General features: G+C 40.9%; 1 protein-coding gene across 1 annotated transcript in view; it reads right to left on the bottom strand.

Moving 5' to 3' along the window:
• KLHL1 (kelch like family member 1) overlaps positions 1 to 26,013 on the bottom strand; it is a 433,580-nt gene that overhangs the window by 257,681 nt on the left and 149,886 nt on the right. The window contains exon 3 of the mRNA XM_065581135.1: positions 12,819 to 12,955. Within this exon, the coding sequence (XP_065437207.1) occupies positions 12,819 to 12,955 (137 nt within the window). The remainder of the gene's footprint in view (positions 1 to 12,818; positions 12,956 to 26,013) is intronic.

Genomic DNA, 26,013 nt, shown 5'->3' with positions numbered 1-26,013 from the left:
TAAAGACCATAAAGCCACAAGTAAATGGAGTAAAGGATGTATCTAAGGAAGTGCTGTTGGCCAGACTGTGTTTTCATATCAATTACAGAGACAGCAGAGGTAGGATTAGAGCAAATACATACTGCTTTAGATTATAGGAAAAGGAGTTTAACTTTTTATTCCATGTAACCATTCTGGTGTTCAATGCATTCTTGGGCTGGTCTACACTAGGGTGGGTTGATGTATGATACGCAACTTCAGCTATGGGAATAGCGTAGCTGAAGTTGACGTATCTTATTTTGACTTACCTCACGTCCTCATGGCATGGGATCGACGGCCAAGGCTCCCCCATCGACTCCGCTACTGCCGCTCTCCCTGGTCGAGTTCCGGAGTCAATGGGAGCGCGTTTGGGGATCGATATATCGCATCTAGACGAGATGTGATATATTGATCCCTGATTGATCGATTACTACTCGCCAATTCGGCAGGTAGTCTGGACGTACCCTTACTTTTGGAGATTGTCTTGCAATATTCTGAAAAGTCACCGTGCCCCTATACCTTTCACACAAATGCTAACAAATACTCATTTATAAAGATAACACAAATTATTATTTAACAACACACACGTAACATGCAGATTATTTCCATATAATACGTCCAAGATTTCTATTTAAATAAAATCAAACCCATCAATTCTGTGTTTAAAATATTTCTGGTATTTTCTTTGTGACAAGTATTATCTTATAACAAGTTAAACATTATGATGCTTTTAGGAACCACTACATATGATGTTTTCCCCATAAGTAGTACAGTAAAACACATACATTAAAAATTGCAAGCAATCTAATATAAACTACTGATTTGAAGACTGAGTAATTAGTATTCTAGAGAAAAAAACTGTAAATTACAGCAATACTTTACTAATGCACTTGCATAATATATATAATTTGAATTAAACTTGCAGTTCTAATGAAACTATAATTTAGTTTACTTTGCAATGAAAACTCTACTTATTTTAGATAATAAAATAATGTGTGATGATTCCATTATAAAAGAGAATTTCTTACAAAAAATATATAAATTATTCAATTACAAATGGTTGTTGGTGAAAAAAATTACTCAATAAAAACATTATAGCTTATATTTGTATATATTTTCTTCATGCTTTCTGCACTGAGCAAATTCCATTTTAAGGATACATATTACATACTAAGATTTTAATTAATTTTGCTCCAGACATTGCTTGTTCACAGCAATATTAACACACTTCACTATCATTAAAGGTTTGTAGTTTGGCAGTTTAATTTCCTACCCATCTTCCAAGCACTACTAGATGGACAGCTCCCTTTATTTAAGCCATGCCCTTATCAATTCTGTGCAGAACTTGATGCTCTGCTGGTAACCTTGCAATTCCACCTTGCAATTTTTTTTAGAACTCTATTTACTTATACATCAGTGAACATGGTACATTTTCACAGTATCTCATGATGCTAGTGTCTATCTATACAGGAGATTCACAGAGAAGATAATTTAATGATGACTTTTTCTTTATAACCAAGCACTACAGTTATTTTAAATAAAATAATACATTTAAGAAAAAAATTAATATGTTGGCAAGGATTGGTCATTATCAAAATAAAAAGTCAATAAATCGTCAGACTAACACGTTGCACACACACACAGTACAGCAACTTTCAAAATCAGGCAAACATTATATACTGCTTTACTTAATATACTTAAGCACATGAACTGTGAGTTATTAAGGCTCAGTCCTTCATTCCTTATGTACTGAAAGTTGTCTACTAAGTCAATTGGAGTTTTAAGCATTTGAGGAAATAAACATTATCCCTATTTTATAAAATGTGGGGAGACCTTGATGCTGTGAGATGCTATCTGCCTCCTGTGAGTCAAAGGTAGCTGAGCATGCAAAGTACCTGGAAAGATTGAGCCCAGAGATGTCAAGTGACTTACTCAACATCACACAGTGCACAAGGCAATAATGCTGGAGGGCTTGTAAAAGAGATTTGATAATATGTTCATTTTAGTTAAATGAACATAGACCCATAATGAAAATAGGAGACCCTGACACATTTTCTGGTGTGTCTTTTGGGTAATTTTGGTATTTTTACCTCTAGGTATTTACATTTGGTAAGTGCCCAATGTAACTTAAAATCTTTTGGTAGGATCTGGTTTGCAAAGACTACAATGAAGTGGCCACAGATTCATTTAAGTTAAGGAAGATGGGACAGCTTCCAGAAAGTATGAAGTAGATCCTGAGTCTGAGGTATAGCGTTTTGGTTAGAGGTTAAATATATTTAACAAGTCAAAGAATGACATTTTATGTTCCTGGATTCCAACTTGACTCCTGCAAGTTTTCTTTATTAAAATTTGTAAAAATACTAAAAAGGGTACCTATATAACATGACAAATTATACATTAAAAGCTTAGTAATGCAATTCAGTATAATCCATCACCTGCAAACCAGGCTCTAATCATAGAATCATAGGACTGGGAAGGACCTCAAGAGGTCATCTAGTCCAGTCCCCTGGACTCATAGCAAGACTAAGTACTATCTTGACCATCCCATCTTGACCATCTTGACCATAGACATGTGTTTGTCTAACCGTCTCTTAAAAAATATCCAATGATGGAGATTCCACCACCTCCTTAGGCAATTTATTCCACTGCTTAACCACCCTAACCGTTAGGAAGATTTTCCTAATGTCCAACCTAAACCTTCCTTGCTGCAGTTTAAGCACAGTGCTTCTTGTCCTATCCTCTGAGATTAAGAACATTTTTCTCCCGCCTCCTTGTACATATTGGCGTTCAGAAAGTGGGTGGGCGTAAGCCCGCCCACTGCTAAAGGATCCCCCTCCCAGCCTAAGGGGAGGATCCACAGGGCCTGAAACTCAAATGAGTACGGGGGACAACTAATGTAAAAACAGGGACAGGAGTGCGGTCAAAGGGTCAAAAGAAGGGAACCCTCCTCCTTGTAACAACCTTTTATGTACTTGAAAACTGTTATCATGTCCTCTCTCAGTCTTCTCTTTTCCAGACTAAACAAACTCAATTTTTTCAATCTTCCCGCATCACTCATGTTTTCTAGACGTTTAATCATTTTTGTTGCTCTTCTCTGGATTTTCTTCAATTTGTCCACAACTTTCCTGAAATGTGGCACCAAGAACTGGACACAATACTCCAATTAAGGCCTAATCAGTGTGGAGTAGAGTGGAAGAATTACTTCTCGTGTCTTGCTTACAATACTCCTGCTAACACATCCCAGAATTATGTTTGTTTTTTGGGGGGGGGGGGGTTTGCAACAGGGTTACACGGTTGACCCATATTTAGCTTGTGGTTGACCATTAGCTTGTGGTCCACTATGACCCCCAGATCTCTTTCTGTAGTACGCCTTTCTAGCCAGTTATTTCCCATTTTCTATGTGTGCAACTGATCATTCCTTCTTAAGTGGAGTACTTTGCATTTGTCCTTATTGAATTTCATCCTATTTACTTCAGACCATTTCTCCAGTTTGTCCAGATCATTTTGAATTATAATCCTATTGTCCAAAGCACTTGCAACCCCTCCCAGCTTGCAATCATCCACAAACTTTATAAGTATATTCTCTATGCCATTATCTAAATCATTGATGAAGATATTGAACGGAACAGAACCCAGAACTGATCCCTGTGGGACCCCACTCATTATGCCCTTCCAGCATGACTGTGAACCACTGATAACTACTCTCTGGGAACAGTTTTCCAACCAGTTATGCACCGACTTTATAGTACGTCCATCTAGGTTGCATTTCCCTATGAGACAGTATCAAAAGTTTTACTAAAGTCAAGATATATGACATGTGCCGCTTCCCCCCTATCCACAAGGCTTGTTACCCTCTCAAAGAAAGCTATCACGTTGATTTTACATGATTTGTTCTTGGCAAATCCATGCTGACTGTTACTTATCACCTTATTATCTTCTAGATGTTTGCAAACTGATTGCTTAATTATTTGCCTCATTATCTTTCTGGGTACAGAAGTTAAGCTGACTGGTCTGTAATTCCCTAGGTTGTCCTTATTTCCCTTTTTATAGATGGGCACTATATTTGCCCTTTTCCAGTCTTCTGGAATCTCTCCATCTCCCATGACTTTTTCAAAAATAATTACTAATGGCTCAGATATCTCCCCAGTCAGCTCCTTGAGTATTGTAGGATGCATTTCATCAGGCCCTGGTGACTCGAGGACATCTAACTTGTCTAAGTAATTTTTAACTTGTTCTTTCCCTATTTTAGCCTCTGATCCTACCTCATTTTCACTGGCATTCACTATGTTAGATGTCCAGTCACCACCAACCTTCTTGGTGAAAACTGAAACAATGAAGTTATTAAGCACCTCTGCCATTTCCACATTTTCTCTTATTGTTTCCCACCCCCATCATTCAAACAATTCCCCACTCTTATATTTCCCCTCCATTTTCAAATGGCTCAATCAATCAATCAAACAAACAAACAAACAGGTAAACCTTGAAGCATCCTTGAAGGTCAACAGATTCAGGCAATTTTAGACCAGGGGTAGTAAGGCAGAGTTGCCTCCCACTGGACCTGAGAGGGAGGGACCATTACATGCCTTCGGCTGGGCACAGCCAAACATGCCCTTCCTCCCATACCGGAAACACTGGGGCGGACAGAAAGTATAAAGAGAGGGACTGTTAGCTCAGTTTTTGCTGGGCCAGGGAAGGAGTGGGATGTCTGGATCCCTCTGTGGGTTCCCAGACCAGTTGCTGAGCCATGCAGTGCCGTGGCAATGAAGGAGGCTGAGGGCAGGGAGGTTTTGCTAGAGCCGACATCAGCCGATTATGAAGCAGCAAGAGAGGTCTCGTTGCCAGCAGAGCAACGCTGGTGAAAGCAGAAAGTAGAAAGTAGCCCATGGGAACCAGACATTGATCCAGTTGTGCTGCCAGGAAAAGAGGCAGCATGTTTTGGTTGTTTCCCAGTTGACCCAGTGGCAGGACTACCTGACACTGTTAGGGAGCTAGGCTGGGTCCCCTTACCTCCCCCCCCCTTCACAATCTCCTCTCACACCTGGGACCGGTGATCAACCTGAGGCCTAAAGCTGTGGTGATAGACTATTGCTTTGCCCCGCCCAGAGGACCAGAACCCATACACTGTTCCTTTACTGTCTGGCCCAGCCTAAAGGTGCTGTCCCACCCAGAGGGCCAGAAACCGGACTGTTGGAGTCAGCTATGAGGAAATGCAGTGACCTCCCTCCAGACTCGAGAGGGAGGGACCATTACACCAAGAAAGATAAAGAACCTTCATCCTGGGGGACATTCACAGAGAACACTCTGCCACTAGCCCCTTTTGATTTACACCAAAGGTGTTCCCTCTTGCATGTCTCTGCTGATCTCAGTTCTGGCAGTGTGGCACAAGGTGAAGCAGTCTCTTACAGGCTAGACCCACTCCCTGTACAATACATGGGGAGAGATAGGTGCCTAAGAATGGGATCTACAAAAGCCAGAATGCTAAGCAAGGAGCCAGTAGGAAATGCTGAGGACTGTGATGTGGCCTAAGCACCACCCCTCTTATGGAGTTAGGTGCCTATCTCTGCTTGGGCTTCTGAGCCGTGAACCCTCTCCTGGAGTTAGATGCCTAAGTCGTTTTTTTTTTTTTCAAGGAATGATACTGCAGTCCTCCCCCCCCCCCCCATAACTTTTAGCCCAGTAGTTAAGACACTCACCAAGGATGTTGGAGTAGGAATTTGAACTGGAATATCCCACGTCTAAGGAGAGGTGCCATAAACACTTGACCACGGGCTATTTTGATAAGGGTGCTCTCAATGTCTCCTGTTGAAGCTATTCCACCGTGTATCAATAACACTGCTCTACAGCCAAAATGCTTCTGAAATAAATGTAGTCAAACTTTACTAGTTCTGGGTCACTGGAACGAAAATGATGCTTAAAATTGTTGATTGGCTCTAGTTTTCAAGATATGCTATTGGGTCAGTATATACGACCCTTGACTTGGGAATGGTGAAGGATAAGTGAGTTATAAAGGGAAGGGATCTCAATTTAAACCAGAAATGACTAAAATATATCTTTGACTGGATCTATGAATAAATCTATGACTGGGTTTGGACAGTACTTGCTTTTTAGGCAAAACAATGAATGATGCAATCTGAAGCTGGTATTGCATCATACATGATATGAATTGCATCATGTTATTCCTAGAAGTCATGGATGATGCAATCATAACAAAGCTTACATCACTCTGCTGAACAAATTGCCCTATATCAGCTCTAGAAATCATACAGTGTCGTGCTCTCTTATTTGTCAGTTTTGATTTTGCAAAGGGACACAATTCTGTTTAGCCAAAGTGAGCAGAGATGCCTCGTACTTGTGTGAACAGTGCAGATAACTTCTGCTATGTTTGTGGTGAAGTGACTTTTGCATCACAAAAGCGCAGTATAACCACTATGGTTAAGAAAGCCTATCACCTTTATTTTGGCTGCAAAATTGGAGATCAGGACAAGAGGTGGGCCCCACACATATGCTGCAACACTTGTGCAACATATCTTCGCCAGTGGTTGAACAGGAAAAGGAAATCTATGCCTTTTGCAGTGCCAATGATTTGGAGAGAGCCAACAGATCATACCAGCAATTGGTACTTCTGCATGGTGCCTCCAGTTGGGAAAGGTGTGTCAAAGAAGAAAAAGTAGACTGTGCATTACCCAAATATTCCATCAGCTATAGGCCCAGTACCCCAAGGAGAAGGACTGCCAGTTCCTGATGCACCAGAATCATTCTCACTTGAGTCAGACGAGGAAGAGGAAGAGGATGAAACTTCTGGTCCTGAACCATCAATGTCACAGGACCCACATTTTCTCCCATCCTCCTCCTCTGAACCACACCTCATAACACAAGGTGAACTGAATGACCTTGTCAGGGATTTGGAACTACCCAAGAGTAAAGCAGAGCTGTTGGGCTCCAGACTACAGCGGTGGAATCTCTTGGCAGGTGATGTTAGGGTTTCCATGTTCCGTGACCGTCAAAAGGATCTTGTCCCATTCTTCTTCATGGAAGGTGTTCTTGTAGCCTGCAACAACATCGATGGTGTGATGGCAGCCCTCAACATCGTTCACGATCCAGATGAGTGGAGACTGTTCATTGATTCATCATGAGTCTTAAAGTGGTTTTACTGCATAATGGCAATGTTTTGCCATCAATTCCAGTTGGTCATGCAGTCCATATGAAGGAAACCTATGACAACATGAAACAACTTTTGAGGGGCATAAACTATGACCAACATCAGTGGCAGCTTTGTGGCGATTTGAAGGTTGTTGCTCTCTTGCTTGGTCTGCAGACTGGATATACAAAGTACTGCTGTTTTCTCTGCGAATGGGATAGTCGTGCAAGAGATTCCCACTACATCAAGAAAGATTGGCCACTCAGACAGTCATTGGAGCCTGGGAGGAAAAGTGTTCAGCATCCACCACTTGTTGAATCAAGGAAGATTTTGTTACCACCCTTACACATCAAGCTGGGTCTGATGAAGAACTTTGTTAAGGCCATTGACAAAACACAAGCAGCTTTCAAGTACCTCCGTGGAAAATTTCCAAGGTTAAGTGAAGCTAAGATAAAGGAAGGTGTCTTTGTTGGTCCTCAGATTCGTGAACTTCTTCGAGATGATGCATTTGACCATGCACTACGAGGCAAGGAAAAGATGGCATGGAAAGCCTTCCAGTTAGTGGCAATAAATTTTCTCAGAAACAACAAAGCAGACAACTACAGGTTGTTGGTGGAAAACCTCCTCAAGGCATACAAAAGCCTTGGTTGCAACATGTCACTAAAGATACATTTTTTGCACTCTCATCTAGATTTTTTTCCACCGAACTGTGGAGCAGTGAGCGACGAGCACGGCGAGCGATTTCACCAGGACATTGCAACAATGGGGAAACGCTATCAGGGCAAATAGAGCCCATCAATGCTTGCAGACTATTGCTGGACAGTGACAAGAGATGCTCCATTTAATGAATACAAGAGACAAGCCAAGAAGCGCTGAGTAGACACTGAATAGGACTAAACTATGTACATAACAGTTTTTTTCCTTTTGTTTCATAATAAATTTTGTTTATATAACCCTTTTGCTGATTTTTAAAGTGTTACATAAACAGGACAAGTGAAATATTATCATGTAAAGCAACCATAAACACATGAAAAGACCTAGGTTTACTATTTATGATTAAAACTCTACTATCTACACAATATACATAGACATAAAATGTAAAAACTTAAATATCTTAGAAACAGTAGCCAATCGGTTGTTTTAATTGTCATATTTGAATTCAGCACATCAAAATACATAATAAATAGCACATTTTATCTCTGAAGCAGACGATTTCTCAAAAATTGTAGACCAGTATAATTAAATAAATAAACTTGAATGGAGACAGCGAGAATGAGTTTATAGTCCCGTAGTTAGGGCACTCACCTGAGAGGTGGGAAACCAAATTCAAATTTCTTCTCCACATCAGACATTAAGTGCCTACAGGGTTAGGTGGGAATTGAGCTGGGATTTGGGGCATCTCTGTGGTGCCTAAATGTTGGACTTCAGTATCTAACTACCACTTTAGGTGACTAAGCCCTTTTGTGGATCTAGACTCAGATAGTTAGGTAAATGAGGATAATCAAAAAACAATGGCAAAAGTTCAATGATTAATTCATATAATAAGGATGATAAAGAACAGCTTTGCTTTGCTCCCCTCACAAGCTTAGAGAGCTCTGATTATACATGTATCAGTATTGTAACAGGTAGCTTTTGATCAAAGACACTAACCCGTGTACAAAATTGGGGACCAATACTGAAAAATTCTAGAGTTGAAAATAAATCTCCTAATGAAGCCATTTGACTGTGTCTGCTGAGTCAAGATTTAGAATGGGTTCATGAGGTTTTTTTGCCACTGTAGGAAGTAAATAAGGTTTTATTCTCCTTTCATTGTTACTGGCTGTCCAATACTGTAGAAAGCCAGACTGATATGTATGAACTGAGAGAAGGAACAGTTCATTTGAATACACCCCAGCAAGGACTTTTGTGAAGGAATTTTAGTGTACCCTCAAAAAAAAGATGATACAGAATTTGTTGGTTTGAAGTAACTGGACATTTTGTGTAAGGTATGAGAAAAATTCTTATTTTTTTAGAGTCCTGAATTTCAAAAGTGCTGAGCACTCAGCAGCCCTCGGTGATTTAACTGCCCAAAAGACCATGCCCTTGTCAGAGTCGTAGAGAGTGCAGTTCCCATGAAGGAGTTGTTATTATGAAAAACAGTGTTATTAGGAAGCTGAAAATCTGTAGAGATACCAATAAGGGCTTGATGTTTAAGATAAAAGCATCTCTTTATCGATCAGAGGATGTAGTAACTGATAGCAGTCCCCCTTTTGGATAGATGTGGCTATCAACCTTGGTGTCTGTGATGAACGCACATTCACTCATCTTTTGGGAGGTTCAGTTTTCAAGTGTTGTAACATTATTTTGTTTTATTACTTTAATTGAAGAGAGCAGCCAGTGATCAATAAGAGGATGCTTTTATCTCAATCACTGATCTTTTATTTATAAATACAGGTTTTCAGGCACCTATTAACACTGCTTACAATTTTTAGCATGTGATAGAGATCAAATAATTTCATTAGACTCTAAACCACTGTAAAACTGGCAGATAGATTACATTAATATAACAAGGACATATAATTGTTTACACCTGTTTAAAACTAGTGGCAATGCTATACTGTCAGCACGTATGGTGTGATCACTTTTTTCTGTTCTGATAGATTTCTTCAAAAACTGCTATAAGCCCATAATCATCCTTGATTTACTGTAACACTCAACTTCCCCCAAGTAAAGACAACAGCAACTAAATCTGAAATTAATTTAATTTTTGGTACCACATATCCAGATATAATTATGGAGATGTTGTTGTCTAATTCTGACAAATGGAGTTAGTAAAGTGAATTACTGCCTCTCTACAAACTGGAAACCTAACATGGGCATCCCACAGAAGATATTCCTGTATGTTTATAAATTGTAGATGTAAGGACACCAGCATGGTGGAAATCTGATAAAATACTGATGGCTTTTTTGCAGTCTCTTCTGGAAAGCTCACACTTCAGACTTTGCCCGTCTCCTTACTCAATAGCCCTTAGCATATCAATTTAAAGAATCAAGCTCTTGGGAACTTTGAAGTTAAACTGACTCCGACAATGAATGACCATTTGCCAGCATTTAACATATAATATCTAATTATCTGAAATGGACCTAAGATGTACAGTTAGAATCCTGATTTATATACAAATTTCCACAAAGTTTGAGTGGGTTCAGAACCAAGGATTGGACCTGTGTATAGAGGTGTGCCTGAGCCCCAAAGTTCAGATCCAGAGCTAAACTTAGCTAAAGTTTGAGAGGGTTTGGATCTGGCTTTCCACTCTTAGCTGATTTCTAATACACGAGCTTTATAGTCAGAGATGGTAGCACCTGCTATATTTATGTTTGCCTGACACTTCCCACTTCTTTGACAAACTTTCACTATTCAGCTGCAATTTTCCATATCATAGAAGATTAGGGTTGGAAGAAACCTCAGGAGGTCATCTAGTCCAACCCCCTACTCAAAGCAGGACCAACACCAACTAAATTATCCCAGCCAGGGCTTTGTCAAGCCAGACCTTAAAAACCTCACATATTTGCCTCAGGCTGAATTTTTCTAAAAAGTTTCAGCTAAAATGTTTGAGCTGTTTCAGGTAATAATATAAGAGGAAAAATGTTTTACCCATCTCAAAAAAAAAGTTATTACAGAAGTTTTATTGGCCAGCTGTCTAGCAGCCCCAGCCTTTGGTTTGAGGACTAGAAATGTGGTGCAGGGTTGCCTTTTTTGCTTGGATATGCCTTCCGCTGTTTGTGAGACAAAAATGCACAACTTTGCTAAGTTATAAGCTGCTGAAAAATCTCAGTTTGCACACACTGGGTTGCAATTAATTTTCGGAATATAAGAGAAAGCCAAGGAAGACAACTTTATCCTGCACATAGGAAGTAACCGGGCAGTGTGATTACATTCATCCATGATCACAACTAGCCCTGGTTGAAACACTGCAGAAGACATTTAGGGTGAGAAATTTATTTAGACTGGAGGTTGGCCTGTTAAATTTAGTCTCTAGGAATCATGCTATGATTTTGTATTATATGCAACCCTTCTGTTTTCATCATCCTTGCTCACAATCTCTTAAATCTTGAGCTTTGGTAATAAACTTACGATTGCTTTCCCTATAAATATATCTCAGTGTGGTGGTATTGTACGGGGGGCTGATCCTGAGTTGAGTCATTCAAGCTGCTGTGTACACATAATGTGGTATTTCTGTGGCCTGTTCAGTAGAGAAGGGGCTGAACTACAGGGGTACACTTCAAAGAGGCTTAAAGAGTGGGATACATCAATTTTTAACCTTCAAGACAAAGTAAAGGCTGACATAGCTCAGAGGAGATTTTTTGGGAGGGAGGCTACCAGGCTGAAGTGGAGGTGTCAAGTAGCTGACAGCCAGTTAAGCACAAGCAAGCCTCTCTCTCACTTGTGGCAGGGGGGTAACAAGGTGACTCAAAGTCCTGGGTACCATGGGAACCATCACATAAAAGTGCTATATAATGCTAAGTATGCTGAAAAATCAGGCATATGTGTCACATACTGCACACCCAAAAGTAGTGGGAACTTTTGACCATAATCTTTCTGTGTCTCACCTCCTCATGTGTAAATTGGGGATAATAAAATCCCTTGAATTTACATGAGTACTTTGAAAATCATTCATTAATGTTTGTGAAGCACTCAAATATTACAATGATGAAAATGGGGATAATAAAACCCCACGATGAAATTAATAATTGTATAGTCTGAAAAGATTTGGAATAGAGTGCAGTAAATAGTGCCTGGGGCTTCACATTGAACAGTGAGGAAAAAAACCCAAACATTGAACAGCAGCTCATTCAGTCACCACCGTCCATTTTGTGGAGTGAATGGGGCTGATACACTGTGAGAAAAAAACAGTATGTGATCACATAATTAACAGCTGTATGCATACACAAAGGGGGCAAATTAAAGTTGCACAGACTACCTTAATTCTGGTATTTCCTGTCTTTTGAGTGCTTGACTTTGCAACCTTAATGTTCTTTTAATGTTGTTTTTGTGTGTGAGATACATATATATGATTTGACTTCACTCAGTAATAAAATACAGCAGCTGTTCAGAAAAACACAGCTGTTCAGTAACATAGAGAAACACTACATAACAGATTGAAAGGCTAGACCAGGAATTGAAGAAGACTGTATCCAATTCAAACTAAAACAGGATTTTTTTTTAAAGTATAAAGTAAATAGAATTTGACCAGGACATTAGAACACTCCTGTACTTCCAAAAAGTGCCATAGGTCCTGACACATATGGCCATTTGTGTTTTAGGATTATCCAATACACAGTGCTTTTCTCAACAGTGATAGATAATACAATGCTAGATCACACCTGGCACATTAAGTAGAATGTCATTTATGACTATCTAAAAAATGCCTTTTCCTGGACACTCCAAGTTCCCACCAAGCCCGATCCTATATAGGTTTTGGAGATTTGAGTTCAGAGTCTAAGGTGCAGAATGATGATCGATAAAAAAATAGAATGATATTAAATATTCCAAACACGTATTAAATGAAGGGTTTTAAATTAATACTGAATAAGAAAAATACATAAGATATACCTCCAGTTAACTCATAGGAAACAAATATGAATATCCTCCTTTCTGGGAAACATAATGAATACATTATAGTACCTGTGTATGCAAACTGAACAAGATCCCACAGAGCATTAGGGTCGATGCCTTCCATTTTGATCTCCTCTTGCTTGGCCTCACAAACATCACTTGTAAACATGGCAGCAAAGTAGTCAGAGACAGAACTGAGAACAAGCCTACAAAAAAGTGACATAGGTGTCAGTAAAATTACTGCATTTCCATTAGTTCCCTAAAATGATTACATTAAGAATACTCACAGATTTTTATTTATTAAAATGTTAAGTAGTATCAGTATTTTATTAATATCTGTAGATGGAGAGATATAAAATGACAAGTGGGCTAATACTTCCCATTATAATTTGTTTTTGCATCACAATGTAACTCAAGTGGTACATAAGCACAGAAGTACAAAAGCAGAATAGACCAATTAGTTTACAGTCTTAGTCACTGAGGCCCTATCATGTCAGGATCAGAAATAATGTCACTTTTGTTAAGATAACTTGGTGTCAAAGCCAGATTATGCGAGAAATTGGTACCATGGATCAGAGGTGCTTTTAATACCTTCCAAAAGGCAAACACTGTACTCCACCCTGAACTCCACACATAGCAATTTAGATTTCAGTGGGATTACTGTAAGGCAGTGGTTCTCAAACTTGGGCCGCTGCTTGTTCAGGGAAAGCCCCTGACGGGCTGGGCTGGTTTGTTTACCTGCTGCGTCCGCAGGTTCGGGCAGATCGCGGTTCCCACTGGACGTGGTTCGCCGCTCCAGGCCAATGGGGGCTGCAGGAAAGGCGGCCAGCATGTCCCTCGGCCCGCGCTGCTTCCTGCAGCCCCCATTGGCCTGGAGTGGTGAACCGCGGCCAGTGGGAGCCGCGATCAGCCGAACCTGTGGATGCGGCAGGTAAACAAACCGGCCCAGACCACAAGGGGCTTTCCCTGAACAAGCAGCAGCCCAACTTTGAGAACCACTGGTGTAAGATACTATTAAATATGAGCAAAGACATCAAAATGTAGTGGAAGCAAATTGTTTATTTAGGACACAGTACCTATAGAAAATTAATTGCTTAATTGCCACCATCTATGGCTTGTTTGTCCGGGGACATAATTTGTATAAAACTAATATACTGAAAAAAATATACATGTCAGGAATATCCTATTTCTTTAAGACCCAAACACCAGATCTTTAAACATTCATTCAAATGTCATCTTATAATAACGTGACTTTGTCCTTTGTCAGGTATGGATATTTACAGAAAATAATAGGATCAGAAAATGTTTGGGGGAAACCTAAACATAGAATGAGTCCTACACACCGTAGTAAACCATAACAATAGTCCTCATCTTATATTCTCAGAACAGTCAATGCACAAGTGCATAGCTGCTAGAGGGAATAGGAAAAGCCCTGGGAGATGCTCACTCCCCTTGCATTAGGATGTGTATTCAGTACCAATCACCACATCAAGATCTGATACATTCACATACATATTCAATCAGGCCTTTAATGACAATAAGAGAAAAATACATCACAATACATCACTTTTTAAAAAAAGACAATACCTTTTATTTGGCTCTCAAGAGACTCCTAACTGATTCATGATCAAAGTATTATTTAATACTTGGAAACATTCTGTCAGATAAAGCCTCTCAAGTAGTAGTTTGCAAGCCATTTTGTTTTAAATCTCACATCTAAGGCATAATCTTATTCCCATGTGACAAATGCTGTATTGTTTCTTATTTATTAATGATTGTCTTAGATTTAATACCCTAGCTGTAAATTAGACAATTAGACTTTGAAGTAATGGCTGATTAAAAAAAACATCAAAGATTGGCTAAACTTCACAGGATAACTTTACTTCATTAAAATGCTATTCACAGATTTGTAGGCTTCCAATGGATAAAAATACTGTGTAAAAATGCACTGATTAAATAAAGTTGAACAATATTCTTTTAAAACAATTAAGTATCTTTTCTCTAATTTTCACCATTCATAACATAGTCATAAATTATTTATGTTATATTATAACATATCCAAATAAAGTGAGAATTCCTGACCTAACTCAGAGGTACAGTGGATGGACAAAATATAGCAATGAAGGACAGGAGTGCTATCCATGTCTTTTGCCAAGCCTCTCCAAGGGCAAGCAACGGGGATTGTGAAGAGGCTATTTGGACTAGCCATCTGCACTAGCACCCCCACACAAACAAGCCAAGATTTTGGCTAGTGACTAGTTAGAATTTCTTTTAAAATTGTCTCCAGCAACATCTGAGAAACATGTTAATAGTGAAAATAGCTGTATTAGCAATGGAAAAGACCAATAATTAATTCCACAACATTCTAAAACTTTTTTCCCCTTTCATATTATTTATTAAACAAGTGAAATTCAATTGAAAGACACCTCCTAATTAATTTTTTTCCTGAAAGGTAACACTTTATTAAATCATACTTTTGCTTCACAAACATCCAATATTCAAATGGAATTAAAAAAAAAGAAGATATCAAAGGGCTCGATTAATCTATAGTGATCTGCTGCTTTCTGCACCTCTTGAGGGTGCAAATAGTTGTAAATCTTGACCTGGAGATATGCTGACCTATTCAACAGAAAGGTCAGTTGTCTCATGGATGTCATTTTCCCAACTACTGCACTGCCCATAGGAATATATTAATTCAGGGATCGGCAACCTTTGGCACGCAGACGGCCAGGGTAAGGCAGTTTGTTTACCTGCTGCGTCCGCAGGTTCGGCCGATCGCAGCTCCTACTGGCCAAAGGTTGCCAATCCCTGTACTAATGAATCTTTCTTGCTTTGAAGATCATTACATCCAGTTCTTCACATAGGTTCAGAGATGATTCATGGAGAGAAAAATAATTTGTGGGGGGGGTGAGGAATTTAATCCAGGTAGATTGACTTCTTAATTGCACCAACCATTAGCTGGAATTGCAACCTGCTCCCAATAACCCCCAAAACTTTCTGTTTCCACTTGCAACATGTTATGTACTGGCAAGCTTTTCCTATTTTATTTCTGTCTGACTTCTTTCATAGTACAATGATGCATTACAATTTTCCCAGCAGCCTTGTGACAGCCTAGGCCCCTATGATCACTCTGTTAAAAGGTTATGATGATATATTTTGTACAAAATACATCTTGTGAGTATCATTTGACAACTCGGTCTGCTGAACATTACTGTCCTGGTAAAATGTGTGTATCATCATTGTATGTACAATTATAAGATTCTACTCTATAACATTGCTGTAACATGCTCCAGAGTTAGAAAGCAGGCCAAAACAGTTTTGCAGAGACAACAAGGCTATAACTTAGTTAACTAAACATTATCAAGCAGGGGAGAATGTGTGAACAAGAAATTTACATTCCATCACAGGGATGATTCACATCCACAAGAGACTGTTTTTCACCATGACTGAGCAAGGATGTCTCTAGTACAAAAAACTGAATTATAAAGATGGAAGAAAAATGCTTGATCTCACTCTCCTCCTTCATCTCTGCTAAGGACATCAATGACTCCTAAAGAACTGAACTTTGTGTGTGTGGGGGGAGGGGAGCAGAGAGATCCTGGCTGAAAAGAAACTCAGCCAATGGACTGCAAAGCATCTGGTGAGAAAGATATTTTCTTTAAGTCCCTTTTAGCTTGTTAAGTTAGATGTCAGTTGCATTTCATCTTTTATTTATTTTGTAACCAATCCTCACTTTTCTGCCTCTTTACTTGTAGTCACTTAAAATCTTACTTTTGTTTCAGGTAGTTAATACATTTATCTTATTGTTTTATCTTAACCAGTGTGTTTGGATTAAATGGGTGGGAAACTCCATTTGGGATAGCAATGCTGGTCATATAATTTTCCTGTGATGAAATGACGGACTTTATATGAGCTTGCACTGTTCAGTAGTGTGCTGGGCAATACAGGATGCACATTTCTGGGGGAAAGTTTGGGACTAGAGAATCTTCTGGTGTTCTTCCACAGTGTGATTCATGACTGGCTAGCTAGTAGCACTCAATGCTGTGTAACTAGGAGCAAGTTACAAGCTGGAGGCTGTGTGCTAACTAGCAAGGAGTGGCTGTTCTTGAGTAAAGCAATGCAAAAAGGCATCCAAGTTGGAGAACTGAGGAGACACAGTTATTCAGCACTCCAGATGGTACCCTGGGTAATGTCACAAGTCTACATACAAATGTCCAGTCACACAGCAGGAAACATCTAGGGAGTTCCTTACTGCATAAGGACATTTAGGGCCTGATTCTTCTCATACTAGTTTATTCCATTGACCTCAGTGGAATTGCTCCAGATTTACAGCAGTGTAAATGAGAAGAGAAAGACACTAATGGCGTCTGCTTCAGCATCTTAAGTCCTTTAACATTTAGAAATATTTTTCATTAAAAATATTGCCCTTTTTCTGATGGTCAGACACAAAAGATACTTTACTTGATGCAGTAATATAGAATTACATAAAAATACTTCATGTTATGGGTCTGCAGAAAATGCTCGATTTTAAAATAGGCAACCTGGTTTGAATAAAAATAGAGCTGAACCTTCACCAAAAATTACTGGTGAAAGTCTTCCCTCAAGATCAAAATAATTTGATTACTTCTCTCTACCATTCATTCATTATGTTACCTTTGGAACTTCATGGTTTCAACGGGTACTGGAAGTGAAAGAACAAAAATGAAGGCTACAGTAGGGGGAACTGTATCCTGGAAAGCAATGATTGTGAAAAGGAATTAGTGCTCAAAGTGGACAAGGAACAAAACATGAGCACCCATGGTGGCCAGAAGGGTTAATGCAGCCCCTGAATGTATAAACGGGTGAGTAGGAGTCCTTCAGGAGCTCGATCTGTTTAATTTATTAAAAAGAAGACTGAAAGGTGACTTGATCATAGTGTCTAAGTAGCTTCACAGGGAGAAAATACCAAGTATTAAAGAGCTCTTTAACCTAGTGAAGAAAGGCACAACGAGAACCATTGATGGGAAGCAGTGGCGTATTATCACCTAGGCCAGCAAGGCCTAGGCCTAGGGTGGCAAATTTGCAGGGGCAGCAAATTTAAAAAAAGCAGCCCAGCATTTTTGTAATCATGGCATCACGCGTGCCGCGATTCTACCAATCATGATAGTGCATATTGAAACTATCGATGACGGCGCGACGTGACGCCATTTAGTAAACAACATATTCGGGACTGGAGTCGCGACAATCCTAAGCGTTAACAATATGACCGGAAGGAAGAAATTAAGTGGTTCTCAGTTAAAAAAAAATGCTATACAAAAGAAAGAAAGGGAAAATGAAATGAAAGCAAAAATACGCAAAATTGATTCCTTTGTTGTATCAGTTAGTGCCGACAGTGAGACAGAAAAAAAAGTTGAAAGAAGTAGTAAAGTAAAAAGTGAAAATATTGGTGTTAATATTGAAAATATTGATGTGTATAAAGTACATATTAAAACTAATGAAGAAATTCTGGCTGCGGTTAGTGTTGAAGAAAATGTTCTAAATACTAGCGTATCAGAGACTACCGGGAATCATGTTGATCTGGATATCTTTGACAATACTGCAGAGATTTGTGAATCACGACAATCAGAAATTCAATCTGACATTGGAATATCTACCATAAGTGACAATCCGGCCCAATGGATATTGAATGATGCTACAATTGAGTATTTATCAACACATGGTATTAAACAAAATATCAATAGTGATTTTACTAATTCAAAAAGACAATATACTGATAAAATGCATGTTCTAACAAAAAATGTGTTTGAACGACATCTTTTAAATGGTGAAGTAAAGCCACAGCAATATCTTGTATATTTGGAGAGCAAAGGAGCCGTGTTTTGTGCCCCATGTCGATTATTCGGAGGGATCTCTAGTCTGGCAACGAGTGGATATCATGACTGGAAAAACATATCAGCTCGACTACGTGAACATGAAAATTCGACTGAACATAAAATATGTGTACTGATAATGGTGAGGAGAGGTGAGATATCCGGAAGAATTGATACGAATTTAAAATTTCAAATGGAAGAAGACATTATTTATTGGAGAATTGTGTTGAAGAGGAGTGTAGTAGTGGTAAAGAAACTTTCAAGCAGAGGACTTGCATTTAGAGGTAAGGTGGAAAAAATTGGATCACCTTATAATGGCAATTACATGATGGCCCTTGAGTTTGTCGCAGAATTCGACCCATTTTTAGCAAGTCACATTGCATGTTACGGAAATGAAGGTCGAGGTAACATATCTTATCTTTCATCCTATCTATGTAATGAATTTATAAAATTAATGGCTTCAAATGTGATCTCAAATATTATTAAAGAAGTAAAAGAAGTCAAATATTTCTCGATAAGCGTTGACTCAACTCCCGACATATCTCATGTTGATCAATTGGCTTTTATATTGAGATATGTAAACGATGATGGCATACCAGTAGAGAGGTTGCTTTGTTTTTTACCAAATACTGGCCACAAATCAGAACAGTTAGCTGATGCTGTACTTTCAACTTTGGATTGTTATGGATTAGATATCGCAAACTGCCGTGGCCAGTTTTACGACAATGCCACTAACATGTCTGGTGTATATAGCAAGTTGCAAGCAAGAATTAAGAATAGAAATCCTTATGCTGTCTATGTGCCTTGCTCTGCACATTCTTTAAATCTGGTTGGAGTATGTGCAGCAGAAAGTTGTCAAGAAGCATGTTCATTTTTCTCAACTGTCCAACATCTTTATTCATTTTTTTCTGCCTCTACTCACCGATGGGAGATTTTACTATCTAATTTGAAGCCAGGCAGTAAAGTAATAAAAAGACTTTCTGAGACTCGATGGTCATCTCGAGTGGAAGCTTGTCATAATTTGAGTGAAAACTAGAATGCTATAATTAAAGCCTTAAATACAATAAAGGAAGATGCTACTGAGAAACCAGTTACACATAATGAAGCTGCAGGCCTGCAGCGAAAACTCAATCAACTTGAGGCAGCTTTTATGGCTGTATTTTGGAGCTCACTCTTGGAAAGATTTCATATAACTAGCCCAAAACTGCAAAATGTTTATATGGATATACAGACAGTTGTAGAACTCTACAACTCACTAATAGGATACATTAACTCTATACTGGATTTGTTTGATATGTACGAAGAGAAAGCCAAAGAAAAAGCTGAAATTGAAGACTACAAATTTGACACAAGGCAAAAAAGAAAGTGTAAGCTGCAAGCTGAGGAGACACGCAAAGTTGAAGTGGAAATGTGTGGTAGAGATAAATTTAAAGTAGATACCTTTTTAACAATACTAGACCTTGTATGTTCCGAATTAAAACACAGAAGTAATGCGTATCAAGAAATTTATGGCAGATTTCATTTTCTCTCTAACATTACCAATACTTCAACAGCAGATATAACAGTTCACGCTAAAAAAGTACAGCTATGCTACCAAGGAGATTTAGAAGACTCATTCATGAATGAGTGTCTACATTTTCGATTGTATTTGGAAGGTGTCAAAATTCCTGAAAATGAAAAGAAGTCAATTATAAGATATTGCAGCCTTCTTTGAAATCGAAACATTCATTCAGTGTATCCAAATCTTGATATTGCCATCCGAATGTTTGTTTGCACACCTGCTACAAACTGTTCAGCAGAACAATCATTTTTGGCATTAAAAAGGGTGAAAAACTATTTGAGGGCTAATCTCACTGAAGAAAAATTAAACTCCCTTTCTTTCCTGACAATTGAAAAGCATCTAACAACGTCTCTGGATTATACAGAATTAATTAATAAGTTTGCTGCTTAAAGGTGTAGACATAAACAAATGTAATTACTTACTACTCAAATACTTTTATTTCTTTCATTTTATCTACATAAAATAAAAAATAAATATTTGATATACACCGGACCCCCGCTTGAATGCGGCATTTTGGATCCATGCACGGTCCCGCGCTATAAGCGAAATTGTGCTATACAGATGCAAGTTCAAGCGAGGGTCCGTGTACTCATAATTTTATTTATAATAAAACTTGTAAATGTTCAATTATTTTAATGATATTTAGATGTATTTTAGTTCAAACAAATCTGTAAAAAAACTAAATCAAGTTCATATGGGGCCAGACGCTGGAGGCGGCAATTATTTCAGGGCCTAAGGGTGGCAAAATCATTGATCCGCCACTGACTGGAAGTTGAAGGCCAACAAATACAAATCAGATATAAGGTGCATCTGTTTGACAGTGAGGGTGACAAACCACTGGGACAAACTACCAAAGAAATGGTAGCTTCTCCATCTTGTGATGACTCCAACTCAAGATTGGATGTTTTTTACTTAAATACAAGCTACTGGACTCAATATAGGGGTAACTGGGTGAAATTCTATTGCCTCTGTGTTATGCACAAGGTCAGACAAGATGATCTAATAGTCCCTTCAACTTTAAAAAAAATTATGAATCTGATCTCTTTGAGCTGTGTTCTGCTACCATGACAAGCAGGGGTGGCAGAATTGAGCAATTTACTTTTTGCTAATTAAATCTAAAATGGGTTGCAATATTTCTTTTTGTATTTGCGTGTAGCACCACTTTTCATATAAATATATACAGGAAGATGTTTGTGGGACAGAAAAGTTAGGATGAGAGGGCTAGGTTCACAAAGGGCGTTAGGTGTTGCAATGCCTATTAAAAACTCACTGGGATGCACAAAGCTTGAGTTAGGCACTCAGGCTTCCAACAAAATGAGTGTAGGGCACCTAAAAATGGGATTCACAAAAGCCAACATGCTGAGCAGGGAGCCACCTAAGATAGCTAACAGGAGATGCCAATGAGGGGCGTGTGTGTTAAGCATCACCCCTCTCAGGGAATTCAATCTAGCACCTATCTCTGTTTGGGATTCTCAGCTCTGAGCCCTCTGCTGGGGTCAGGCACCTAAATAATCCAGTGAGTGGAAGTGGGGGAGAGGAGCTCCTTCATTACTGTCAGCCCGGAGGTTAGGGTACTCACCTCAGATGTGGGAGACTCCTACTTCAAGTCCCCCCTCCACCTGATAAGAAGGGATTTGAACAGTGATCTGCCACCTCTCAGATGAATGCTCTAACCACACTACCTAGCATGCTGTCTTTTGGGGATAACGTTCTAATGTCTCTTTCATTCATTGTACATGGAGCCTACACACCTAATTGACGTTTTGTAGATCACATTGTTATTCCAGTGATTTTCTAGGTGCCTATAAGATGAGCATTGCATTGCTGAGTGTCACAAAGCCTACGTCCCTTTTTGGATCCAGCCCTAAATTTCTGCTAGATTTTGTGAGGGAGGATGGTCTGTAGTCCCCTTGTCTGGGGCCCAGATCAGTTCCTCCCCGGCTTTGGATTCTAGATGCCCTGAAGAGAACTATACAGAGTTCGGGACAGAAGAGGCAGCTGACACCTCCACTCTCCAGAAAAAGGAGCGAGCCCATGTATACTGGATGTTGGTTGGCCCATCCAGCCATTACTCTTTTGTTCTAAATTTGCTTCCATGAGGTGAACATTTTGTATGAATGCCTTTTATTCTTTCATTGCTGGTAGGATGGTGAGTGCTTTCTCCATCTCTGTAGACAGTTTTATTTTGGTGACTATTAGTATTAACACAAGTCCTTTGTGGGCTATTACTGTCCTAACAATCATTAATCTGAGTACTTCCTAATATTGATTTTAGATCTTTGCCTATTTCTTTCCATTATTATTTGATCACTGAGTAATCCAACATTATGTGTTTGCATTTGTCCATTTCTGATTTGTATCCCCAGAGAAATTCAGGCCTGCTCATTTCACTTTATAGGGCACTGTTTAGGAGTTTTAGGTGCAATATAATTTTAGAATGGTACAGTATCTATGGAGGTGGGCTCGGAGTTCACTGCTTGGCAGCTTGCAGTACTGTTCTTCCAAAGACAACATTGTCTCTGGCCTGCTGGGTAAGTGCATAATGGGATATGAAGGTATGGACCAATGACCAGGTGGCTGTTCTACAGATGTCCTGAATAAGCACTTGTGCTAAAAAGGCTGCTGAAGAGGCCTGAACCAGTGTTGGCACAGCCACACCGACACTATGAGATGACCTTCATCCTTTCCTGTTTGATCTTCTTGAGGACCCTGGGCAGCAACAGCACCGGAGGGAAGGCGTACATCAGAGCCCACGATCACAGGAGCAGGAAGGCATCTGACAGGGATCCTTTGTTCCTGCCCTGGAACCAGCAGAAGATGTGGCATTTTCTGTTCTGCCTGGACACAAATAGGTCCACCTGGGGAGTTCCCCACCTGTGGAAGATAGAACTGACCACCTTCGGGTGAAGGGATCACTCGTGGTGAGTCGAGAATGTCCTGCTAAGGCAGTCTGCCCAAGTGTTCCTGGCCCATGGGAGGTCAGCGGCCACAAGATAGATGCCGTGCTGCAGACAGAAATACCAGAGCTGGAGGGCTTCCTTACAGAGGGCAGACGACCTGGCTTCCCCCTGTCTGTTGATGTAGAAGACCATGGCCATGTTGTCCGTTAGGACCTGAACCGCCCTGCTTTGTATGTGAGTAAAGGCTTGGTAGGCTAGGCGAACCACCCTGATTTCCCTGATGTTGATGTGCAGGGACCAATTGTGACTGGACCAATGGCCTTGAGTACTGAGATCACCCAGGTGGACTCCCCAACTGAGGTCCAAAGCGTCGGAGACGAGAGTCACTGACCAGACCGGGGCCGTGAAGGGGACTCCCTCCAGCAACAGTGTACACTCTCTGGAATCCTGATCATCCAGTCCATACTGTGCCAGTTGGGGACATAGATTGATGCCAGCCATGCCTGTACGGGCCTGAGGCAGAGTCACACATGCTGGACCATGTAAGTGCATGCTGCCATTTGGCCCAACAGTCTTAGCCACATGTGGGCGGTGGTGAGTGAATGGGCACACAGAGACGAGATGAGGCCCACCATGGCTCAGAACCAAGTCTCGGGGAGGAAGGCTCTGGCTCGAGTGGAGTTGAGTACCACCCCAATTAATTCTATACGTTGCACTGGAGTGAGGGTTGACTTTTTATCATTTATTATTAGGCCCAGGTCACGGCAGGTGGAACAGATCAGGTCGAGATGCCTCTGCACCTGATCTGAGGACCAGCCCCTTATCAACCAATCATCGAGGTAAGTGTGGATTTGGACCCCCGACATTGCAGATAAGCGGCCTCTGGTGCTACTCGGTGAACACTCTTGGAGCCAACGAGAGACCAAAGGGCATTGCCGTGAACTGGAAATGGCGCTGGTCCAATGTGAAACAGAGGAAACCAGCCCCAAGAATATGGAAATATAGAACTACATAGTCCTTTAAATCGAGGGTGGTATACCAGTCTCCCGGAACCAGGGACAGGGTGATGAAGGCCGGAGGGGGGGCCATACGAAACGTCAACTTTTTGAGAGACTTGTTGAGATAATGCAGGTCTAGAATAGGTCTAAGGCCCCCTTTTTCCTTCAGAAGGAGGAAGTAGCAGGAGTAAATCCTCTTCCTTCCATGTCTTGCAGAAACTCTTCTACTTCCTCTAGGTGCAGGAGGTTTTAACCTCCTGAACAAGGAGTTGCTTATGAGAAAGGTCCTGGAAGAGGGATGGGGAAGGGGGAGCACCCACCGGTCGGAGGTAATATTGGACCAAGCTGACTGGGAAGGGCGGAGGTAGTTGAGGAAGATGGGGAATGGATCCAGTGCAGTGACTGGGGTATCATCCTCGGGCACACCCTCAAAATGACTGCTTTTGGCTGCTTTGGTCCCTAGAAGGACCTGGCTGGGCAGGTGGACAAGACGACAACTGGCAGCATTGCTTAAAACCTTTGTCTTTGTCTTTCTTTTTGTAGGAGCTGGATCAAGGAATACCTCAAGACATCGACAATGCCAAAGGCGGGGGGGGGGAATGTTGGGGTTTTCTTTGGCTTGCTGAGGAGTATGTAGGCCCAAGGATCAGAAGGTGGCCCAGGAGTCTTTAAAGCCATGGAGCCTAGCGTCAGTTAGCTCCAAGAAGAACCCCATTCCCTCAAAACAGAAGTCCTGGAGGGTGGATTGCATGTCCTTGGACAGCACGGAGGTCTGTAACCAGGAGCTACGCCTCATGGCTATTGCATAGGTGACCATCCTGTACGCTGAGTCTGTGGCATCCCAGGTCATCTGGAGGACACTCCTGGCCACCACCTTACCCACTTCGATCTTGTGACGAACTTCTGCCCCCGATCCTGTGGGAGGCTCTCTTTGAACTTGCCGACGGAATGCCACAGGTTGAAATTGTATCGGCCAAGGAGGGCCTGATGGTTAGTGACCCTAAACTGGAGGCTTGCTGTTGAATAAATTTTTCTGCCAATTAATTCCAGCCTCTTGGCATCCTTATTTTTGGTGGTGCCACTCACCTGGCCCTGCCTGGCCCTTTCGTTGACAGGAGACATGATCAGGGACCCCACAAGAGGGTGTGCGTACAGGTATTCAAACCTCTTTGTGGGGATGTAGTACTTCTTTTCCGTCGTCTTGGATGTGGACGGAATGGAAGATGGGGTCTGCCACACCAATGTGGCGATCTTTAGGACCCTGGGATGAATGGGCAATGCGACCCAGGCTGGGGCACAGGAGGGAATGACATTGAATAAGTCATCGGGTTCCTCAGCTAGTTCCTCAACCTCCAAGTTCAGGTTGGCCACCATCCTTTTAAGTAGGGCTTGGTGCTCCCTAAAGTTATCGGGAGGGCTACTGGTTTGCAAGGGCCCTGCCACTGCCTTATCTAGAGAAGATGAGGATGACTGCACCACCGGAGGCTGGGAGGCATCCCCTTGCTGCATCAGGGACTGCTCTTCAGCATCCAGGGCCTCCCACGGAATCACCTCTTCAGATTCAGACCCCTTGTTCCAACACCGGTGCCGGCTGTGCCGGGGGTAGCTTGTTCGATGCAGCCTGAGAGGAGCGGTGGGAGTACAGTGCCTGCATAACAGGCACCTCCCCACAGGTTCCAGTACTGCCACTGAGATGGACATTGCCCTTGACACCATGCCGGTGCTGCGGGTGCCTTGGCAGGCTCCCAGCTGGGAGACAATTCTGGAAGGGCTGAACTGTCCCTCTGCCCCAGAACATTGTTCTTCTGATGACAAGGGTGGGGCTGTGGATGTCTGAGTCTGTAGACTGACTCATGTGGGTGACCAGTATGGGAAAGGCGGGGGCCGGTGCCTGCCCGAAGAATGGTACAGGGATCCCGGCGACTGGTGCTGTGACCAGGAATGGTCTTGTGTTGG

The sequence above is a fragment of the Chrysemys picta genome, chromosome 1 (genome assembly GCF_011386835.1).
Source record: "Chrysemys picta bellii isolate R12L10 chromosome 1, ASM1138683v2, whole genome shotgun sequence".
NCBI lineage: Eukaryota > Metazoa > Chordata > Testudines > Emydidae > Chrysemys > Chrysemys picta.
Note: the sequence above shows the minus strand (reverse complement) of the source record. Positions and strands in the feature narration are given on the sequence as shown.